Genomic DNA, 21,649 nt, shown 5'->3' with positions numbered 1-21,649 from the left:
TCTTTTCATTAAGAGCTGATAAGAGTGCCAGTTCTGGATGTCCTGGTTCTTCAGGTAAGCTTGGCATCGATGGTATCAGTGTCATCCATGGCTTCGACGATGGCACTTTAGCTGGTATCGGTGCAGGCACCGGCATCGACGGAATCGTCAGCATCGGTATAGGTACCGGCATCGGAGTCGCCGGCATCGGTGTAGTCACTGGCTTTGGTGCAATCACCGGCATTGGTAATGGTACCAGCATCGGTGAAGGCACCGGCAAAGGCGCCGGTAACTGTTCCTTAAGGGCCTGAAGCACCGCTTGCCTGATAAAATCAGACAATTCCTGCGGAACAGCTGGTGCAGGCTGAGCAGCTGAACGCGGTGGTGGCGGCGACACCCCTTCCACAGAGCCCTGTGGAGGTTCGAGAATTGGGATTTCTTCCGAAGGTGAAGGCCCCGGCGTTGAGAGTAGCGGTGTTTCCTGTAGTTTAAGCCACTTAGCGGTCGGTTCCTCCGGGGAGAGAAGCGCCGCTGGAGTCTATGTATGCCGATGTCTGTGTTTCGGCCGGTGTTCGATTACTGACTTTGTCAATGCCGATGTTAATGGTGATGGATGATCTCCGGACCCCTCCGGATGACGTTTTTTCAATATTATTTTCTTTGAAACTCCGGCCGGAGACGATTTTGTTGATGTTGAGGGAGAAGGAAGAAGCTACAAGTGAAAAAGATGTTCCATCTTCTCTTGGCGAAGTTTCCTTCCTTTAGGAGTCATCTCTGCACATTTAGGGCAGGTTGAGACATCATGTTTGTCCCCCAAACAAAGGACACACTTGAGGTGTGGGTCCGTAATGGACACTGTCCGATTACAGATGGGACATTTTTTTAAATCCGGTAGCCATTTTCTATCAACAGCCGTCGATGAAATGAGAGAAAAAATTATGAGAAAAAAGTTTTTACTCAGGGAGTAAAAACGAGACTATGATTACTCACCAGCCAGTGGAAATCTGAGAGAGATCCCTTGTGGGAGAAAATGAATGAGAAAATAAATGACTTTTCAGTCAGCAATTACTGTGAGAAAACTCACAAGGCTCCTAGCTCCGTGATGCTTACAGCAGTGTGGAAAAATGAAGACTGAAGAGACCCTTGTGGCAGAGAATATCATGGCATGCTGGGCATGCTCAGTGGCCTCACAGGGCCAGTCAAAAGTTTCTAGAAACTTTGACAGAAAGTTTTCCCGCATAGGGCTCCATCAGTGATGTCACCCACATGTGAGGACTAGCATCCTGCTTGTCCTGGGATAATTGGTATAACATGGTCAGTGTTGCATTAACTTCATGCTTTATTGTATGTTTCCTAAAGCACTAGCATTTGTAGGACTGAAAAAGCTAAAAGTCAAACAGCTGCAATGTCTACATCCATGACTCGAGGAGACCCAATACCCACCATAGAATCCAAGATATAACAAATGGAAGGAGAAATGACTCAAAGCCACAAGGTAAACTGTAGACAAGGGACATAATCTGGATCTTCAGGTGTATATCAAAGATCATATTTGGGGGCAGAGGTGGGGGGTAGGGTAAGCCAGACATAGATCATATCTCTGGGAAGTCACCTAAGCTGTCAGACATAGCAAATAATGGTGAAACTTAAGCTGTCCACTCCACCGCCTATAACCTTAGGGTCATGGACTCCCCTCTCTCCTCTACAGATATCCAAATCAGTGCTAAAATGGCATTTCTTTCTAATACCACCAAAATTAACCCCTTCATTCGGAACATACTACTAGAACCCTTATCTACTATATTAGTTCCCACTTTACTGCAATCTATTCCCAGTGAACCATCTCTATTTATTTATTTATTTACTTTTATATACCGGCGTTCGATTTTACATATCACATCGGTTTACATTTAAACAAAATTTGCAGGAACTTTTGCGTTACCTTTGTCAAATACATTAAACATTTAAATATGGGGATTGTTAACAAGGGATATAAAAGAACATGGGGAATGGCTAACACTACGGGATGCACGAAGGGATGCACAAAGGGGAGTGCCCCTTTGTCTCACCCCTTCAGCGCGCGACGCCTGGTGTTCTGGCGCCATTTAACGTCCGTCACAGTCCTCAGTGACATCAGAGGGGGTGGGTCTCCCAATCAAGGATCACACCCCGCTCCTCTCCTCTCAGTTCCAGATGGATTCTTTCACCTTTTTTTCTTTCTGTCTTTATCATCACTACTCTACTCCAATCTATCCAAAATTCAGCTGCATGACTTATCTTTTGCCAGTTTTACATTCATATAATCCTTTAAGTTATTGCATTGGCTCCCCATCTGTTTCCGGAGATAATTTAGGCTTCTCTTATTCATCTATAAGAGCCTTTACTCTGCAGCTCCTCATTATCTCTCCTCTCTTACCTTATTTGAACAGGAATTTGGTGGGAATGAAAAGTGAAAGCATTTTGGAACAGATGTTCACTGTACAATGTGCTTTGTTGTTCTATAAGCTCTGCTGGTGATAGCAACTAATCGGCTATATTAAGCACATCCCAGTAATGGGGAGCTTTATGTGATGCGTCTTGTTATATTATGAATTGTTTGATTTGTTTTACTATAAATGTAGTTTTGTTATTTAGCTTAAAATCTTACACTTTTTTAAAATTAAAATCTCCCCCTCATGAACTCCATTCATCACGTAAATCACTCCATCACTCTTTTCCTCTATACTGAACTCTGTACTTTCCACTTGGCTATACCATATGCTTGGAAGTGTCTTCATGGGTTGGTGCATCATGCTTCCTCTTGTCTTATTCAAATCCAGTCTAAAAACTCACCTTTTGAGGCTGTCTGCTTACAGCCTTATTCATTTTAACCATTTTTAAAAATAAATTAAATTCCAAAAGTCTTTTTAGTCTTGTATGTTTGTCTTCATTAGACTGTATGCTGTACTGAATAAGGACTGTTTTTTGTGTGTTTTTGTACAGCGTTGCATATGTTGAGCAGCACTATAGAAGTGATAAGTAGCAGTAATGGGGTGTATGAGACCGTGGCAAGGAGAGAGGGGTGTGTTTCAGACTATTTCAGCAAATTACCTAGCTACAGCACTGTATATTGCCAATCATATAGCACTGCCAAATCCAGAGCATATAGTTCTGTTCATTTTTCTTCAAAAGAACATTTTTTTCAAGTTGAATAGAAAACATGTTTGTATTTATTTTTGTTTAAAAATGGATGCTAGTGTATTGAAAACACTTTGAGAGGAAAACTATGGAAAAAATGTCTAGTCTATGTAATATGTCTAAGAAATTAAACCTAAATACACGAAAAGTTTATTAAAACACAAAAAGTAAAAACTATGAAATGAGTTGAGTCAAAAGTTGGCAGATACATACAATTTAGCACTTTCTATTTAAATAGTACATTCCTATTACCAAATTAATTTTCAGTAAGATGATACAGATACATAGATAGGTAGGTTCAGGGCTTGAACAAAGGAGACAGACATCTGTTCTCAAGTTCTACCATCATTCTCCTAAATCAAACTGCAGGACCTTGCATATTAAATCTAGAAGAAAAAACAAACTCAGCATAACAGATATACCTTTTGGTGCTACTGCTTTTGGTACAGTTCATATGTTCTATAATCATAAGCACATACTAAAAACGAAAACCTTTAGAAAAAAAATGGGCCATCTAGAAAAAGTCTTGTGCAAGTCTCCAACTTAAGTAAATAGATCTAACTGTATTTTACACAGCAATGACTTCTCTAAAATTGCTTTGTCCTCAATTATTGAGAACACCTAATAGACTGAAAACTATTTGCCAGTCTTTTACATCACTCAGCATTCATGTGAACCTATATGCCTGACCATATCCAGCTGAACTGTTGTGAATCATCTTGAATTGAATACTCAAAAGACAGAAGTTCTATGGGTCAAAGAGGTCTAAAGCCTAGATCTCCCTGCCTTTCCTCTTTTCAATGGTGAGGTTTTCACCCCAAGCCTTCCGTTTGCACACTTGGAGTAACCATATTCCTCTCCAACTTGGAAGCCTCATATTTCTGCTGTAACAAACCAGTGCTTTTTCTCTCTCAGACAAAAGTGCGAACTTCAACTCTTTGAGCAACCAATGTTTACAATTATCCATGCTTTTAAAACTGCTTTGGTAGATTAAAGCATTATCTATTTAGTCTAGAATTCAAAGATCTTTGGGAACCCTAAATGCTTTTGCTATTATTCCTCCCCCCCACCATTTACTACATCCTCCTTTAATTCGTTTATCCAGGCTCTAATACCCAGACTTTGCATTGAATATAAATGTTTTATATGTTTTGCTTTTTTGTTGTTTTATTTTGGTTGTACTATTTGTAACCCATCCCAAACAGTGGAGGGTGCAAGCATTGTCCCTTTTTAATAAATAAAATAAATATTGTAATGTTTTAGTGGGATTTCCACTGAACAGCATTTATAAACTTAAATTAATCCAAAATATAGCTGCTTGTATTTTAAGTAGTGCAAATCTTACAGCTCATATCACTCCTCTTACTTAAAGAGATACACCGGTGACCTGTTCATTTTAAGGCAAAATTTAAGCTTTTAATGTTAACCTTTAAGGCACTAACAATGGTGGTCCTATGTATTCGAAGAACAACCTCTCTCTATATGCCCCAATTAGAACACAAAATATCTGCTTTATAGTTTACTTTGTATCCCTTCCTTAGCTTAAGCAAGACTAACTTGTACTGTAGAGTGCCTTCACCAGTGCTGCTCCTCAGATATGAAGTTCACATCTAAAGAGTCTGGCTTACTAGAAATTCAAGTTTTAGAGGATTAATTTTTTTTTTAATCTAGATTGGCTTTTACCTAAAGCTCTGGCTGCTAGTCATTGCTATCTTATTATGCTGAATTAGATTTTAGTTTACTAATTACAGATACTTTATTTTATATTAAATGCTATGTGTTAAGCTGATTTAGGTACTTCACATTGTTCTACTATTTATATTATTGTTTCAATGATACATATATTATTGCTATTTATTTTGGTAGTATTGTTAACTTTAGATATGATTCTTATTTTTATGTTTGACATCTATATTTTGTGTATTGATATATGTTTGTATGTTGATGTGATGTGTACTTTTGCTATATGCCGAACATTTTGTATTGATATACTGGAGTATAGTTTTGGTACATGCCTTGGGCATCCTGTATGGAAAGGCATGCTGTAAATCACATTAAATATCAATCTACTTATTTAAAACCTAGTAGAAACCAATCATTTTGAGTGTGTGCAAATTTCCAAAAACAATGCGACAAGTTATTGTCTTAGAAAACTGCAACGCCAAGACCTGAGATGGAAAATACTCTGATCAAATTTATTTAAATTTTGTTGCCTCAGGTTATCATTATCAGTCACACAAAAGACTGCCACAGTAAAACTTCTTACATTCACTAAGAGCTTCTTTGAATTTCCACAAGTAGACAGAAAAAAAAAAAAACATTAAAATCTTTATTGTCACAAGAAAATCAGCAGTAGTGCTTGCACAGGAGGAGTTCCCTGACCATGATTATACTTTAGCAAAACTTAGACAAGGATGGCATGAAGAGTAAAACATCAGGTTTTGTTTTTGAGTATAGTGAGAACCAAGGCAATGGGGCGGAAGGGGCAACACAATGCAGCATACAGCAGATATTTAAAACATCTCTGTCAAGATAAATGTACCCTGTGATGCTTGATAACTAAGCCTTGCAGACAAGATATAGGTAGAGCCAGTAGAAGGCAAATCAGAATTAACATTTAACCAAGTGTGCACGTGTATGAATATATATATATGCAAATAAGGACTCGGGAAAGGAAGTGAGGAGGTTCATAAGTCCAGGATTTAAATGGAGTTTGTGCTATATAAGCTTCTAAGAATAAATGAAAGTTCTGTATACATGATTAATAAAAACTATTCTTAAACTAATTCCTAAAATATCTATTTATGAATCTAACATGCTTATTGTCATACATATGCTTCTTTTTAAAAACTCTGTGGACCACTATTTGAAAACTACCTGCAGAAAGTCTGTACTGTACCATTGTCTTCCTTTCCACGGTTGTGTATCTACACATAAAAAATAGCATAGGAACACAAGTCAGACACTCTTAAGTTTTAAAACATCTGAAAGTGATTAACACTTTTTAAAACTATTTTCAACATGAAAAAAGTTCAAAGTCATAATTACATGTCTGTGCTAGATGGGGAAAATGAAATCTGTTGCATAGATTCCAAATTGCAGCTGCTGAAAGTAGGTACAGAAAGAAGAAAATTTCACTTGAGATGCACTATGCATCCAATTCAATTACACAGCCACAACTTATTCACTGTAAAACAGTAAGTGTACTAGCATTTTCCATCTAACTTTATCTACTGGGCATTTTTTTTGCCTCGATCAAAGTTCCACCACAATTCAGAAGTATCTGAGGCATAAGAAAAAGGCAGTTTGTAAATATGAGCCCTCAGTTTTGCCTAAGCCTACCTGCTTTATGATTTCTAGCACTTAAATGGTCAGTGCCCTTATTAAAAATTCCTATTTTCATACTGCTACTGCTCTGTAAAAATGAAATGCAAAGCTTAAGATAGGTTTTTCCCTTGATGTTATCAAGGAATAGAACAGTTGCTGCCAAATAATGTTAGCTGTTGGATATCAGCTTGGGAAAGCTTTGCATATATTTTTCTCAGAGGAAGAATTGAACGTGTAAAAACACCGACCTCAACAACTTAACTGGGCATATGTTATCAGGAAAATCGAGAAGCAGCCAGACAGATAACCCACTTCCTCAAAGAGTTATTTAATCAGTAGAGGGACGCTGGATGAAGCTATCTCAGGTACACTGTGTCTCACAAATAGATGCAGTGTACTTTGGGAAAGCTGAGACTCGCACTACATTTTGAAGGATCTCAAGAATAACTTTACAAACAACCTATGCTGCGGTAATTCAAAACCAGCACTAAAAGGGTCCCTGAAACACTGAAGTACTGTTCACAATAAAGCACAAACCATCATTTCTCTGTTTCTTTTTTTCTCTTCTTCTTTTGGATACAGAACCCCTGTCCCCCCAAAATCTAACATGCAAAACAGCAATAAAAACATAGGCATTTATAATGTAAAAGTATTCTCTTTAAGAAGGCAATAAGACAGGACCATAAATACACTGCTCTCCTGGGATACAGACATCTTCAGAGTTACAGAAGAAATGACAATGTATGTCCCATCATGGGGGAAGGGCGTTCAGATACCACCTGCCACTTAACGGCCATTAAAGTATGTAAAACATTACTGACTGTAGCAAACCGTCATATAGTTTCGTAAGAGTGAAATAAAACAAATAAATTGGTCCAAAAACTTGCCATACATTAAATAGACCAGTTAGTATTCGGCTAGAGTTCATTTTCCTTTAATGGGAATATTCTGTATTAGTTCTGAACATTATTTTAGGTATTTACAATGAAAGTATTTTCCTTTGCATTTTTGCTGAGGTCAGGTACAGTACTATTGATTAATCTGAATAAACACTTGATGTGTGAATGTGTGTGTCTATACATACTGTATACACAGTATATGTTTTAGATATATATACACACACACAGACATACGCACAAGTATATGCGAAAAATCAATGCTGCATGCGATTTGGTCTGGTCTGTCTTCACTCGTCTTCGGCAGCACTAGTCCCTCTCACTTGACCTTCTTTACGGAGCTGTAGGAGAAAAGAACAAATACAAAAATCATCCAAAACACTAGGAACCATTAGAAGTTTTACAGTTTCCAGATGCCTTCTTTTTTTTTTCAGGTGAATTAGCTAGGGAGAACATTTTGTGCATTTTCTAATGATAAATTCTCTTTGGAGCAAACTTCAGATGGCTTGGAAGAACATAACCATGTATTTGCATGAACAATGAGCGGCAGAAGCACGTCTAACTCAATGGCACCTGAGGTTTGTTTTGAGTAACTGGTAAAGAAATTTAAAAAACCTTCAATTCTTAATAAATATGAAACTTTCTATATACCATGTTCATATAAAAGTACAAATGTAAAGTTCATAATTTAACAATATTTCAGGTTCAAAAAAAGTATCCCTGTTAAGTTTAATTTTTCAACCAATGCAGATTGATTCCACATGGCATACATTTAAAAAACCTTCAATCCTATCTTAGAAATGACCTCTAATGAATTGGTGAGATGGTTTAATAGATAAATCTAGACACACAATCTTATGTCTACTTCCATTCTTGTTTGCGAGAGGCTGATGTATTCGCCCAAGAAGCCTCAGGTTATGGTCAGCTCTGCACTGGCAGGGGATCCTCTGGATATTGCTTTATGCCAGAAATATGTGAAGTATGCAAAAGCTAAATTTTATAAGACTGCCTCGGCTGTTGGATTTATGACTGTATATATGTACAGCAGAGAGAATGCTTCCAGCTTTGCAATTTCCATATATGGACAAAAGCAATATATATTGTACAGTAAAAAAAAACAACTCCCTTTGAGCTTAAATACTCACTTCTGCTATAAAACACAAAAGGACTGTTAGGATACTTCTCCTGAGTCTATGGCTGAAGCAGTCAGGAAAAAAATAAAAAAAAGCCTCACTCCCCTTCCTCTGCCTATTACCCTAACTGCTGGAAGTTAGGGCCATTGTATGGAACAATTGTATGATGTGTGCCATCTTCCCTATCCTAACTTACTCTGTTTATAACCCTCTTCTCACCAGTATGACCAGGTAACTGTCTCTTCTTGCCAGCTAAGAGACTTCCCCTTTAGGGTCCCCTCTTGTACTGGGAAGAGCTGTCATCATTAGTGACAATCACCTTTTTTCCCTTGCCAGGGATTGAGCTTGCCATCTCCATGGCACACAAACCCTGCTGCCAGCCCCCAGACAGGAGGCTTGAACATAAAGCTTGTGTGCTCTTGCATTAAGGATTGAGCCACAAGATCATAATTCTTTCATTTAAAAGGCAGGCATAATGGCTCATGCTGTGAGATCTGCTTTGGATTACTATACCCTACTTCTGTTCTTCAAGCTTGCCAAGGCTGCATTTGCCGTAAAGGCAGAAGCTGGGAAGGGGGCTAGACTCAGGATGTATGCATACTAGATTCTGAAGGCAGCTACTGTTTTAACTATGATAGGCTGGATAGGAGAAAAGAAAAAAAAAACAAACAACTTTCAACTACCACCAATATGTACTTGGTTGCCAGAGAGCTGCAGAATTAAAATTATAACGAGGCTCACCAAATGATTGAAAATGTACATGCAAATTGTTGTTTGACTAGGTGCAGAGGCACTGTCATGCAAATATAAAAAAGTTCCATTAGAAGGCTCAGTGGTAGTGCTGTGAATTGCTTGCAGAAGACCTGGATTTGATTTCTGGGTCCAACCTGGGCTAGGTGGTGCATGAACACCCCAAAATCAACATGGAAGACAGCCTCCCAATGCAGAGATTTCACATTGACTTTGTCTAACATACAGTATACCAACAAATGATACCAATGTTAGACATTATTCAAAAAGAATTGGAATGCAACACCAATGGCATAATTTCAGCTGTAAGAATGGAAGCAGATCGCAAGTTTATCTTCTCCGTAATCATGGATCAACAAATCCCATATACCCATCACCTGGATTAGGATTTTCCTGTTTTACCCAGCTAGTCACTTACACAGCTCCATATTGTCCCTGAACCTACAGAGGGTTCTCTTAGTCGTCAGCTGCCGATGTGCCTCGAACAGTACCCTTCTTACGTATCTAAACGTAAAATAAAACTGTAAGCTACCATTTAAAAATACTGAAAATGGGGTTAGTAAAAAACGAAGCTCACTGGCCTGCTAACCACTATTTTATTTAAGCAATTTATATTCCACCAATCCATGATCTTGGTAGATTACAATTTTACGTACACAATCAGATAGTTTAATACCATTCACACACAAATACTAGGAATTGAACAGTGGCTACCTATGTCACCACGGATACCTAGCTTGCATCACACCCTAGGGAGGGGCCTGGTAAAGGAATGCTAAATTTGAAAAAAGTTTTAAGACCTTTCCTAAAATGGAGCAGGTCCTTGCCTGTGCTTTAAATACCAAATTTAAGGCCTTGAATTTGATCTGCCATGAAATTGGTAGCCAATGCAGAGCAAAAGCATAGGTGATATGGTCCCATAAAGATAACCCATAGATTAGTCTAGCATCTGAATTCTGTGTTAACTGTACAATATTTTGGTAAGCACTGGGGAGACCCAGGAAAAGGACGTTACAATAATTGAGTGCAGATAGAATTATAGATTGCATTATTAGGTGAAAATCTGCCTGATCAAGGAGAGGCTTTAAAGACCACAAAAGACAATCTATAATAAGATCCTTGGATCAAGGAACTGAAATGTGAACTCTACATAGTCTTAGGTTTGTTCCCCCCAATGCCCCCAAATAAGGGCCAAAAATATTGACTGGGGATGATGCCATTTCCTCTACAATGTTAAAAGGCCTTATTCATCATACCCTACCTGTGTGAAAATCCCTGGATTAATGGAAAGATTTTAAGATCTTGAGCTTTATTCTCTAACCATACACAATTACGAACTCCTCCAACTATCAATTATGAGTTATTCTAGCTAAGGAGGAATCACAGCTAGTTTACACTGCAATGGTAAATTCCCAATTTTTATTTATTTTTTTTTAAATTAAGTAGGGTGGGAGGGTCTGCATTATTTGTAGGAAAATATTGCTCCTGTACTCATATATAAATGAAAACATTTTAGCATTTTATTAAGAAATCTCTCAATCAGCAAAATGGAAAATGCCATTTAATATACACTCCTGGTCACCAAGACCCTGAGTACATAAGAAAACTAGCAAGGTTAGTATACAGAAAGCAAAGTTGCTTACCTGTAACAGGTGTTCTCCTAGGACAGCAGAATGTTAGTCCTCACATGTGGGTGACGTCATCAGATGAAGCCCGGCACAGAAAACTTCTGTCAAAGTTTCTAGAAACTGGCACACTGAGCATGCCCAACATGCCACTTTCCAGGCGTCCACACAGGGTCTCTTTCTTCAGTCTCGTAAGTAGAATACGAAAAAATAAAACAGACTACAGGAACCCAACTTCGCGGAGTGGCGGGTGGGTTTCCTGAGGACTAACATCCTGCTGTCCTAGGAGAACACCTGTTACAGGTAAGCAATTTCACTTTCTCCTAGGATAAGCAGGATGGCAGTCCTCACATGTGGGTGAATCCCTAGCTAGAAGCTGGCCCCGAAAAATAATGGGACCAATAGGCACAACAAAGGTGCTGTTGGTAACAGTGGGGACAGTCTGAACTCAAACCAGGGGCCTTAGGTAGGAAGTGCTGGGTTCACAGCTGAAAGAGGTTCCTGAGGACAGACTGGCCAAATCTGCTATCCTGGCGGCCGTCCCTGTCCAGACAATAATGAGCTGCGAAGGTGTAGAGAGAACATAAGAACATAAGAAAATGCCATACTGGGTCAGACCAAGGGTCCATCAAGCCCAGCATCCTGTTTCCAACAGTGGCCAATCCAGGCCATAAGAACCTGGCAAGTACCCAAAAACGAACTCCATGTCACAGCCTTAAGATCTTTCCCATTGGAACTGCACGCAGGTGAGCCACTGAAGTCGCCATGGCTCTAACAGAATGAGCCGTGACTTGGCCTCACAGCTGCAGTCCCGCCTGGACATAGCAAAAGGAAATGCAGTCCGCTAGCCAGGTGGAAAGAGTCTGCTTAGCAATAGCCACTCCCAGCCTATTAAGAGTCAAAAGAGACAAAGAGCTGGGTGGACTGTCTGTGGCCTGCCATCCAGTCCAGGTAGAAGGCTAAGGCCCTCTTACAATCAAATGTGTGCAGTGCCCGTTCCCCTTGGCTGGAATGAGGCCTAGGGAAGAAAGTAGGCAGGACGATGGACTAGTTAAGATGGAAATCTGTCACCACCTTCGGCAGGAACTTAGGGTGCGTATGTAGACAGGCAAAAGGTGTGACATGGACAGTCGCAGCCATATGCCCCAGAAGCTGCAACATACGCCGCGACAACACCATCTGGGATATCAACGTGCCTGCCCTGTTGCGGGGCAAAAAATACTTTGCCTGGTATGCATCTAACATGGCCCCTATGAAATTCAGCCATGACAATGGATGGAGATGGACTTCGGGTAATTGATCAGGAACCCAAGGGACTCCAGAATCCGAATGGTCAGGCAAAGTGACTGCAAAGCTCCTGCATGGGTGCCGCTCTTGACCAGCCAGTCATCCAGGTATGGAAAGACCTGGATCCCCCACTGGCACGAATATGTCCAGACCACGGTCAGACATTTTGTTGAGACCTGTTGCGTGGAGGCCAGGCCGAATGGAAGCACACAATACTGAAAATGTTGACGACCCACCACAAAACGGAGATACTTCCTGTGAACTGGGAAGATTCCGATGTGGGCATAGGAGTCTTGCAGGTCAAGGGAACAAAGCCAGTCCTCTCTTTGTAGGAGAGAAATCAGGGTGCCCAGGGATACCATCTTGAGCTTTCCTCTTTTGAGAAATATGTTCAAGGCTCACAGATCGAGGATGGGACAGAGGCCTCCTGTTCTCTTTGGAATTAATAGCAGGATTAAAACTCGATCCTGCTGGTCCTGAGGAACGGGCTCCACAGCCCTGGCCATTAAAAAGGCGGAGAGCTCCGCTAGGAGCATCTCTGGGTGTCAGATGGGACCCTAAACTGGACATGGGGGCGAATCCGGTGGAACCTCCATAAGGTTCAGCTTGTATCCGTGAGGGATGATGGACAGGCCCCATTGGTCTGAAGTCATGGACAGTCACCAGAACACAAAAAAACAACTGATGAACCCTCCAGCCTTAGCCGAAAAACCTGGCTTGTGCTCCCTTGTGGTCAGTCAAAACCCCATAGCGGGGCTAGCCTGGGGCGGTAGCTGAGGCTTGGAGCCTCGCTGCTGCCGAGACTTGCCCCTAGAACTGGCCTGCTGCGTGTAGGAGGAGCAGGAGGATAGCACTTCCTTGGCCTATAGAAATTCCTCCTCAGCCCTGGTCTCGAAGACCTCTTGGAAGAGGACAGGGAAGAATAGACGCCAGCCAACAGATGCTGGAGGGTCTTGTGGTGATCCTTCAGTTGTGCGACTGCATCTTTCACTTTGTCACCGAAAAGGTTATCCCTGGTGCAAGGTAAATCAGCCAGTCTTTCCTGAACCTCAGGATGAAGGTCCGAGGAATGGAGCCAAGCCAGACGCCTGGCCAAAATACCAGCAGCCTGCCAATTCAAAGATGTCATAGGTAGCCCGCACTTCATACTTCCCGCACTCAAGGCCCTGCTGAACAATGGACATAAGGGCCTCCTGGGGCTGTTAGACTAGGCCGTCCACATCTTTCTGTAACTGGTCATATACAGAAGGTAGGAGGCGATACAGGCTACCAACTTGGAGCGTTGCAACACCCTCCTACCCATAGCATCCCATGTCCTGTGCTCTCTGCCAGGGGAAGCAGAGGCATGAGTTTGAGACCTCTTCGCCTTCTTTAGCACAGATTCTACCAACAGCATAAGAACATGCCATACTGGGTCAGACCAAGGGTCCATTAAGCCCAGCATCCTGTTTCCAACAGTGGCTAATCCAGGCCATAAGAACCTGGCAAGTACCCAAAAACTAAGTCTATTCCATGTTTCCGTTGCTAGTAATAGCAGTGGCTATTTTCTAAGTCTACTTAATAGCAGACAATGGACCTCTCCTCCAAAAACTTATCCAATCCTTTTTTAAACACAGCTATACTAACTGCACTAACCACATCCTCTGGCAACAAATTCCAGAGTTTAATTGTGCGTTGAGTTAAAAAGAACTTTCTCCGATTAGTTTTAAATGTGCCACATGCTAACTTCATGGAGGGCCCCCTAGTCTATTATCATAAAGAGTAAATAACCAATTCACATCTACCCGTTCTAGACCTCTCATGATTTTAAACACCTCTATCATATCCCCCCTCAGCCATGTCTTCTCCAAGCTGAAAAGTCCTAACCTCTTTAGTCTTTCCTCATAGGGGAGCTGTTCCATTCCCCTTATTTTGGTAGCCCTTCTCTGTACCTTCTCCATTGCAATTATATCTTTTTTTGAGTTGCGGTGACCAGAATTGTACACAGTATTCAAGGTGCGGTCTCACCATGGAGCGATACAGAGGCATTATGACATTTTCCGTTTTATTCACCATTCCCTTTCTAATAATTCCCAACATTCTGTTTGCTGTTTTGATTGCCGCAGCACACTGAACCGACGATTTCAATGTGTTATCCACTATGACGCCTAGATCTCTTTCTTGGGTTGAAGCACCTAATATGGAACCCAACATTGGTGGGGAAGCTGACGCTTCTCAAAACCCACAGCCTGCTGCACCAGATACACCCCATCAGCCTTCCGGTTCACCAGGGTAATGGAGAGGGGGTGTTCCCATAGCTTAAGAAGCAGCTCACGAAAGATCTCAGGAATGAGGACAGACACTACCTCCTTCAGGAGTCCATGAACTGGAGGATCTCCAGCATTTTATGGCGGGCATCCTCTTCCATCATAAGCTGGAAGGGTATGGACTCCGCCATAGCACGGACAAACCCCATGAAGGTTAGGTCCTCCTGTGGCGATCAACAACACTCCTCTGAGGGAAACGGATTCAAAGGAAGACCATCGGAATCCACCGACGAGCCATCGGAGGTATCCTCTCCCCAAGGTTCATAAGAGCCCTCAGGCTCACCAAGACTGCCCAGGCAGGAAGGCTGGGAAGCGGTAGGCGCATCCCGGGGCTAAGGCACAGAGGGACCCATGAGCAATGGGGGGGGGGGGGGGGTGCCCGAACATCTAGACACCAGCCTAGGCAGCACGGGCCGGGGCACGCAGGGTCCTAATGGCGCAGAGAGCATGCCAAGGGTTAATTGGACCCAAGTCACCAAGGGATCATGGGGCACCAGCAACAACTGGGTTGGGAGGTCACTGAGGAGGGCATTGAGCCAATCTAACAGTTTCAACCTGGGCACCACTGCCGTCAGCTTCAGTGCAGGCACCGGCACCAGTGGCGGGAGCCCCAGCTCCGTCACGCAAAGCACGTTCCACCGCCAGGCACACCCGACGTTCAAGCTCCACCTCAAAAGCCTCCGATGAGTGCAGGCTGAGAGGGGAGAGGCGAGGCCAGCTCCTCCTCCTGGAGTCGCTTTGGGGGCAAGGCAGCAAGCGCTGTGGCCAACCCAAGCCCTGTACAGTTTCCGAGATCTCCCATGGTGCTCGGCCTGTTCTTTCCCTGGTGCCGAAAATGACGATCCAGAGGTCCGGGACTTAGAGGAAACAGACACAGGCCAATCTCTGGTGCTCTCCTCACCCAAAGGCCTTGAGGGAGGAGACACCTTAGGGATGGGTGGTTCACCCTATTCCTTGGGCATTGATGGCATCAATGCCGGAGTGAAAGGATCAGACTTCCTAGATCCAAAGACCTTCTCTCCATCTTGTCCAGCCGGGTGTGGCGGCCCTTTGGGAGTCATCTGAGCACACAACTTGCAGTCCTGAATATCGTGCAACACCCCCAGGCACAGGATGCACACTTCATGTGGAGCCGTCAAGGACATAGTCTGGGGACACCGACAGAAGCCAGAGGCCACTATGAGGCACACAGAAGACCGCAAGGAAACTATGACCGGTGGACGCCAAACAAGGGGAAAAGAGAACTCCTCACCAACCAATGAAAAACCAACAGGGAACTGGAGACTGACCCAGCGCAGGGGGAACAAGACAAAACCACACTTTGTGGAATGTTCCCCACAAAAAAAAGAGCATGAGCTCCATCAGCGCGAGATGGTAGCTCCGTGGAAAAGAAGAGACTGAAGAAAGATCCCGCATGGACAGTGGCATGCTGGGCATGCTCCATGTGCCAGTCAAAGTTTCTAAAAACTTTGACAGACGTTTTACGGGCCCGGCTCCATCTGATGTCACCCACATGTGAGGACTACCATACTACTTGTCCTAGGAGAACAGATATACAAAGAGATTTTGTTGTGAGTTACACCTATTACTAAAAGGCTGCTTCCCAGTTTCTTCTATCATATTCTGATTTGCAGGTAACTAAGGCCAACTATATTATGTTAAAACAGACAAATGCATTATAACTGGTTAGTATAAGGTAACATAAAACTACATTCTACTAAGACAGTTTCTAAATATCTTTAAACAAAGATGGTCTGCAGGGCTTTTGTTTTTAAGACAGATGTTTAACATTTTATCAAATGATTTCAGATTTTCGTGTTCTATATGTGAAAAGGTTCAGGTTTTGTTAGGAAGATTGTTCCAATTAACAGTGCAGCCCTACCAAGAAAGGGACAATATAAAATGGAAATGTTGCTATACATTTTAATCAAACTATACAGCTATAGAATGCTTCAGTAAAAATGACAAATAAAATGCTTCATCACTTTTAAGCTAAAAGATGTTTTTCTATAAAACAGATACGTTTGCAAATTCAAAAAACATTTACACACCATTATGAAATTGCTTGGAATAGAGGAATAGACAAATTTGATAACATGGGAATTATAGTGTCTGTAAGTACTACACCAATGGAATTTCTCAGCTTTTTTTTTTTTTTAAGAAACAGAAAGAGTTTGAAAAAGAAGTTGCTGTATTAGTCCTATCCTGTGATGAATACTCTTAAGCACATATCAAGCAGCATAATGCAGCCTGAACCTTATATTCACATTCAAATGATCTCATAACTACTCAGGTATATTTGAAGTCTTCTCTTCCATCATCCTTTTTACAATAATGAAACTACCGTATTTTTCGCTCCATAAGACGCACTTTTTTCCCCCCAAAAGTGTGGGGAAAATGTATGTGCGTCTTATGGAGCGAATATAAAAAAAAAAAACTAAAAATCTAACAACCCCCCCCCCCACCCTCCTGACTCCCCCAAGACCTGCCAAACGTCCCTGGTGGTCCAGCGGGGGTCCAGGAGCGATCTCCTGGGCAAAGGGCCGTCGGCTGCCAGTAATCAAAATGGCGCCGACGGCCCTTTGCCCTCACTATGTCACTGGGACCGACCGCTGCTATTGGTCGGTCTCAGTGACATGGAGAGGGCAAAGGGCCGTCGGCGCCATTTTGTTTACTGGCAGCCGACGGCCGAAGCCGAGGAGATCACTCCCAGACCCCCGCTGGACCACCAGGGACGTTTGGCAGGTCTTGGGGGGGTCAGGAGGGTGGGGGGTTGTAGTAAATTAAGTCGGCAGGTCTTGGGGGGGGTCAGGAGGGTGGGGGGTTGTAGTAAATTAAGTCGGTAGGTCTTGGAGGTGGGTCAGGAGGGTGAGGGTTGTTAATTAATTTAAAGGGTTGGGATGGGGTTTTTTTTTTTGGGGGGGGGGGGGAGGGGTTCCCAGAGAAAGAAAAGTTTTCTGATCTGGGGAGTGGACCGAAATGGCCCTCCCCAGACCCGAAAACAAAATGGGGAGAAAAAAAAAAAAGCTATGCACTCCCCTAATTTGCTCCATAAGACGCCCAGACGCAGAGCCGGTTTAGCACAAATTTTTTTTTTTTTTTTTCCCCCTCTGAATCCTAGGTGCGTCTTATGGAGCAAAAAATACGGTATTTCATCATATACTTTGGATGGCTACAGAGACCTGGTCCTTTAGTCTCTTTGCATATTATTCTTTTATCCAAAGTGTTCAATTAAAACATTTTTCAAAAACACACTGTAGTGTAAAATTTGATTGCTTAGGGAATGGCAAAACACATTCAGGGTTTTAAATACAAAGCTACTCACCTACAGTTTTTAAATTCACATTCCAATGTGCTAGCTTTTTTGTACTTGCTTTACCAGTGACAATTCTATAAGTTTATTCTTTCTATTGGATTGGAGGCAAAGAGACTATAAAAGACAGGCAAATTTAGATTTATTAATTTTACTATCTTGTTAGAAAATTTAGCAAAGCACGTTCCTCAGTCATAATAACGAAGAACACATAACGCTCACTGGAAGTAAGTCATAGAATGCTACTGAAAATATACTCAATGCTTGAAGGGATAAGACAGTTAACAGGCATACCTGCTCTGCTTTATCCCACTAATGAAGAAACACTATTTCAAATTATTATTAGGAACCAACAAATCAGCATTGTAGCCATTTTAAACCTAGGAAAAAGGCCAAGTGTTTGCTGCAGTGTTGTCAGGATGTGCTACAAATTCAATCATAAAAAGGTTCTTCAAAGCTCAACATTCAAAACTCCAGAACGATATATGTTGAGGTAGGGATCCCTTAGAAAGTATTCTGCACAACTTAAAAAAAAAGATTAGGATAACTGGAGGAAATAGATGAAAAACTGCGATTAATAAAATAAATAGGGCAAGATTATGTAAATTTGTTTTAAACTAATTTTCCTCCTGGTTCATGTAAATAGCCCATTAATTTCTCAAAAATGAGCTCAAGTATTTCTGTAAGACAGAGCATCAAATTATATCATTCAGGTAGTCAATGCTTACTGCATCTAGTTCTTTTTGTGTTTCATCCTCCATTCTTCTGATGTCCTCCATTGTTAAATCAACCCATTTGTCAATCCAGCAGAAGAGCTGGCGATGAAAGTTTGTGAATATTCGTTTTTCTTGCTTTAGAAAGAAAAAAAAAAGTTTTTTTTTAAAGAAAGGTTTAACTAAAAAACAAACAAAAAAGACAAATTGTATGTGCTTAAACTCTCAACAATTGCTTCATATCAGAATGGGTTGCTAGATTGTGAGCAGTTTTTGCAGATTAAGTATTTTGATCAATAGTGAAATTTGAGTTTCTCAAGTGAATCCTGAGAAACAGAAGAGTATTATGGATCTGTCACTAGAAAAATTCAAAAGCTACAGAGAAGGATTACAAAACAGTTTGAAAAGTAATTTAAGGACAACACATTATCCATATAGCACAAAAACTGGGAAAAGCTACACATTATGCTTTGGATTCTGAAGTAATGCTACATCATGCTGAATTCTGCAATTTTGTTGTAGCTCATTAGTTGATCCTGAATGAAAATATTTGGGAGCTACTATTTTAGATCTTTAATCTCCCAATTTCTTACACTGATACAATTACACAGGGACAAATGTGAATCTAAAATCATTTTGGTCAGCAGACTTCCCCTGTCAGAAAGGAACATGAAGGACTTTGTGGATTTTTCTCAGAATCTATTTTACAAAGCAGCAGAAAATGCTTCATTTTAAGTAAACAAAAAGCACTCTTGTAGTCAGTATTTCTATCTATGGTGAATTCTAAGAAAAAAAAATACTGATTAATCTATTATAAAAAGTTGCTACAAAGCTTCTGAGGTTTCCCTATATTTTGAAATGCAAGGAAATTAGCATGAGTCACTCTTGAAACAATAGAGTGGAGCAAACTATTGTATTCCAGCCCTCACCTATTAATGCAAAAAAAAAAAAAAAAAATTAAAATGCAGGACTCCCTGAAAGACTGATAAAACATTGGAAATCCATCTGGAGATAACACGTTCCCTTCAATGCTGAAAACAATTAACAGTCTTCTCACCAACCTCAACCTTGCCCTCAACACCTCAAAAACAGGAACTACTCTATCTCCCCAGCCCGCCATATCCCCCCTTCCCCTCATCCCTCCCACTCCTTCTCACAACATGTCAGAGATCTAGGGGTCACCCTGGATAACCACCTCAACCTCCAAAAACACATCACACACACAGCAAAGGACTGCTTCTATAAACTACATATACTGAAGAAATTAAGACCCCCTACTCTACTATACCACAGCGACATCCGGACAGTTCTCCAAGCCACCCTATTCACAAAGATCGACTACTGCAATGCCCTACTCTTGGGTCTGCCCTCAATCACAACCAAACCGCTTCAAATGCTGCAAAATGCAGTAGCTAGAATCCTCACCAACTCACGCAGATCGGACCACATCACACCAATCCTCAGAGATCTCCACTGGCTACCAATCCCAGCTAGAATCCTTCATAAAAGCCTAACAATTATCCAGAAAACCCTACACAATAAAGAGATTCACTGGCTCAATGATTCTCTCCAGTACCATACCTCTAGCAGACCAACCACAACTGCCTGTCAACTCCTTCTCACAAACTTACCCAGCTCACCTCTACCCAAGAACGAGCCCTGTCCATAGCTGGTCCAACTTTATGGAACTCGATGCCATCTGACCTACGCCCAGAACATTGTACAATAACCTTCAAAAAAAAGTTGAAAACCTGGCTGTTCAAACAAGCATTTACTTAATCCTCCCATACTCCGGACCATATAGCCTTGTAACATAATTGTAATATAGTTACTGTTAACTAATTTGTTATATAATTACTGTATCCTCCCTCTATATTCTACTTTCTCTCTCTAGGTCTCCCTGACCTTTTTCTCCCTCTCTCCCGTTCCTCTCGATATCCCTGTTAGATGTAACTATTATTTTCCTTTCTCTCTGTTAAGTTTTTTACCACCAGTTGTATGTAAACCAATGTGATATTCATTTGAATGTCGGTATATAAAAGTTCTAAATAAGTAAATACATAACTTGGGTGTTATGCATCAGTCCTCCAGCAGAACTGTGCTGTTGTATAAGATACCCTAATATACAATAAGGTCAGGGCTAAAGAACCTTTTTGGGCTTAAGAGGAATGGAAAAAAGAGCTGCAAAGCTGAGAAGTTTTATTCAGAACATAAACTGAGATGCCCTTCTTAACCCCTATGAGGTACTTCAGGCTGACCTTGTGAATACTGCGCATTTAGCCCTGGAAACAAAGGCTTTACTATGACTGAATTATGTCAGGGATATTCTCCTCTGTTGCCTCAAAAACAGTACAAACACCAGTCACTAGATTAAGATGACATACCAGTACTGTTAAGGAGAAGGAAAGGTGCAAAGAGATATAAATAAGGTTGGAGTTGTCCTGCTCCAGAATGTAAATTCCTAGTACATTTCAACTGCTTAGCTTTTACATTTCTAAACCTGTCTTGTCCCCTTACCCCTCCTTTTTTAAAATTTTATCTTCTTCGCAAATATATTCTTGTTTTATGGACTCTGCTCCTTATAATCTAGATTTATTTTATTTATTTAACATTTTTTATATACTGAGGCTCTGGTAACAATGTTACTAATCACCTCGGTTTACATAAAACTTAAAAATGACTTAACACAAGTGTCTTACAGAGAACAAGGAAAATGAGGAATTTGGAAAAAATTGAATTAAATAGCACCTTATAACATATGTACAATTTTAAATAGCAGAAATCTTATAAATTGGAGATTAGGATCAAACATTTAGCAAGTGGTTGAAATATTGGGAGGAGGGAAATTGAAAGTAATTCAAGGATTATTAAGCAGTGTGGGATAGAATGAAATTGACCAGGAAGGGAGAGTGTTAAAAAAAGACCAGTTCCGGCGTAGGCTTGTGTGAAAAGCCAAGTTTTGAGTCTTTTTTTTGAAAGTGATGGGGCATTGTTCGAGCCTAATGTCTGCAGGGAGAGAGTTCCATTGGTTAGGACCTGCTGTGGAGAAGGCTCTTTTGTTTGAAGAAATTTTGAATGGAGGGGTTTTTAGGGAGCCTTTTTGTGCAGATCTCAATGGACGGGAGGATGAATGTAGTTGCAAA

The 21,649-nt window shown here is 41.2% G+C and overlaps 1 protein-coding gene across 4 annotated transcripts in view; it reads right to left on the bottom strand.

The window, feature by feature from the left end:
• Positions 1 to 5,330: 5,330 nt before the first annotated feature.
• Positions 5,331 to 21,649, bottom strand: part of PITPNB (phosphatidylinositol transfer protein beta) — a 198,726-nt gene continuing 182,407 nt past the window's right edge. For 3 of the 4 annotated variants that reach the window (XM_029619633.1, XM_029619634.1, XM_029619631.1), the window contains 2 exons: positions 18,522 to 18,644; positions 5,331 to 7,720 (listed from right to left, as the gene is read on the bottom strand). In XM_029619633.1, the coding sequence (XP_029475493.1) occupies positions 7,670 to 7,720; positions 18,522 to 18,644 (174 nt within the window). In that variant the 3' untranslated portion in view covers positions 5,331 to 7,669. Of the gene's footprint in view, positions 7,721 to 9,680; positions 9,767 to 18,521; positions 18,645 to 21,649 lie in introns of all 4 variants that reach the window. The other variant, XM_029619632.1, reaches the window with a different exon arrangement.

This window comes from Rhinatrema bivittatum, chromosome 11 (genome assembly GCF_901001135.1).
Source record: "Rhinatrema bivittatum chromosome 11, aRhiBiv1.1, whole genome shotgun sequence".
Taxonomy (NCBI): domain Eukaryota; kingdom Metazoa; phylum Chordata; class Amphibia; order Gymnophiona; family Rhinatrematidae; genus Rhinatrema; species Rhinatrema bivittatum.
This window is presented reverse-complemented; position numbering and strand designations above follow the sequence as displayed.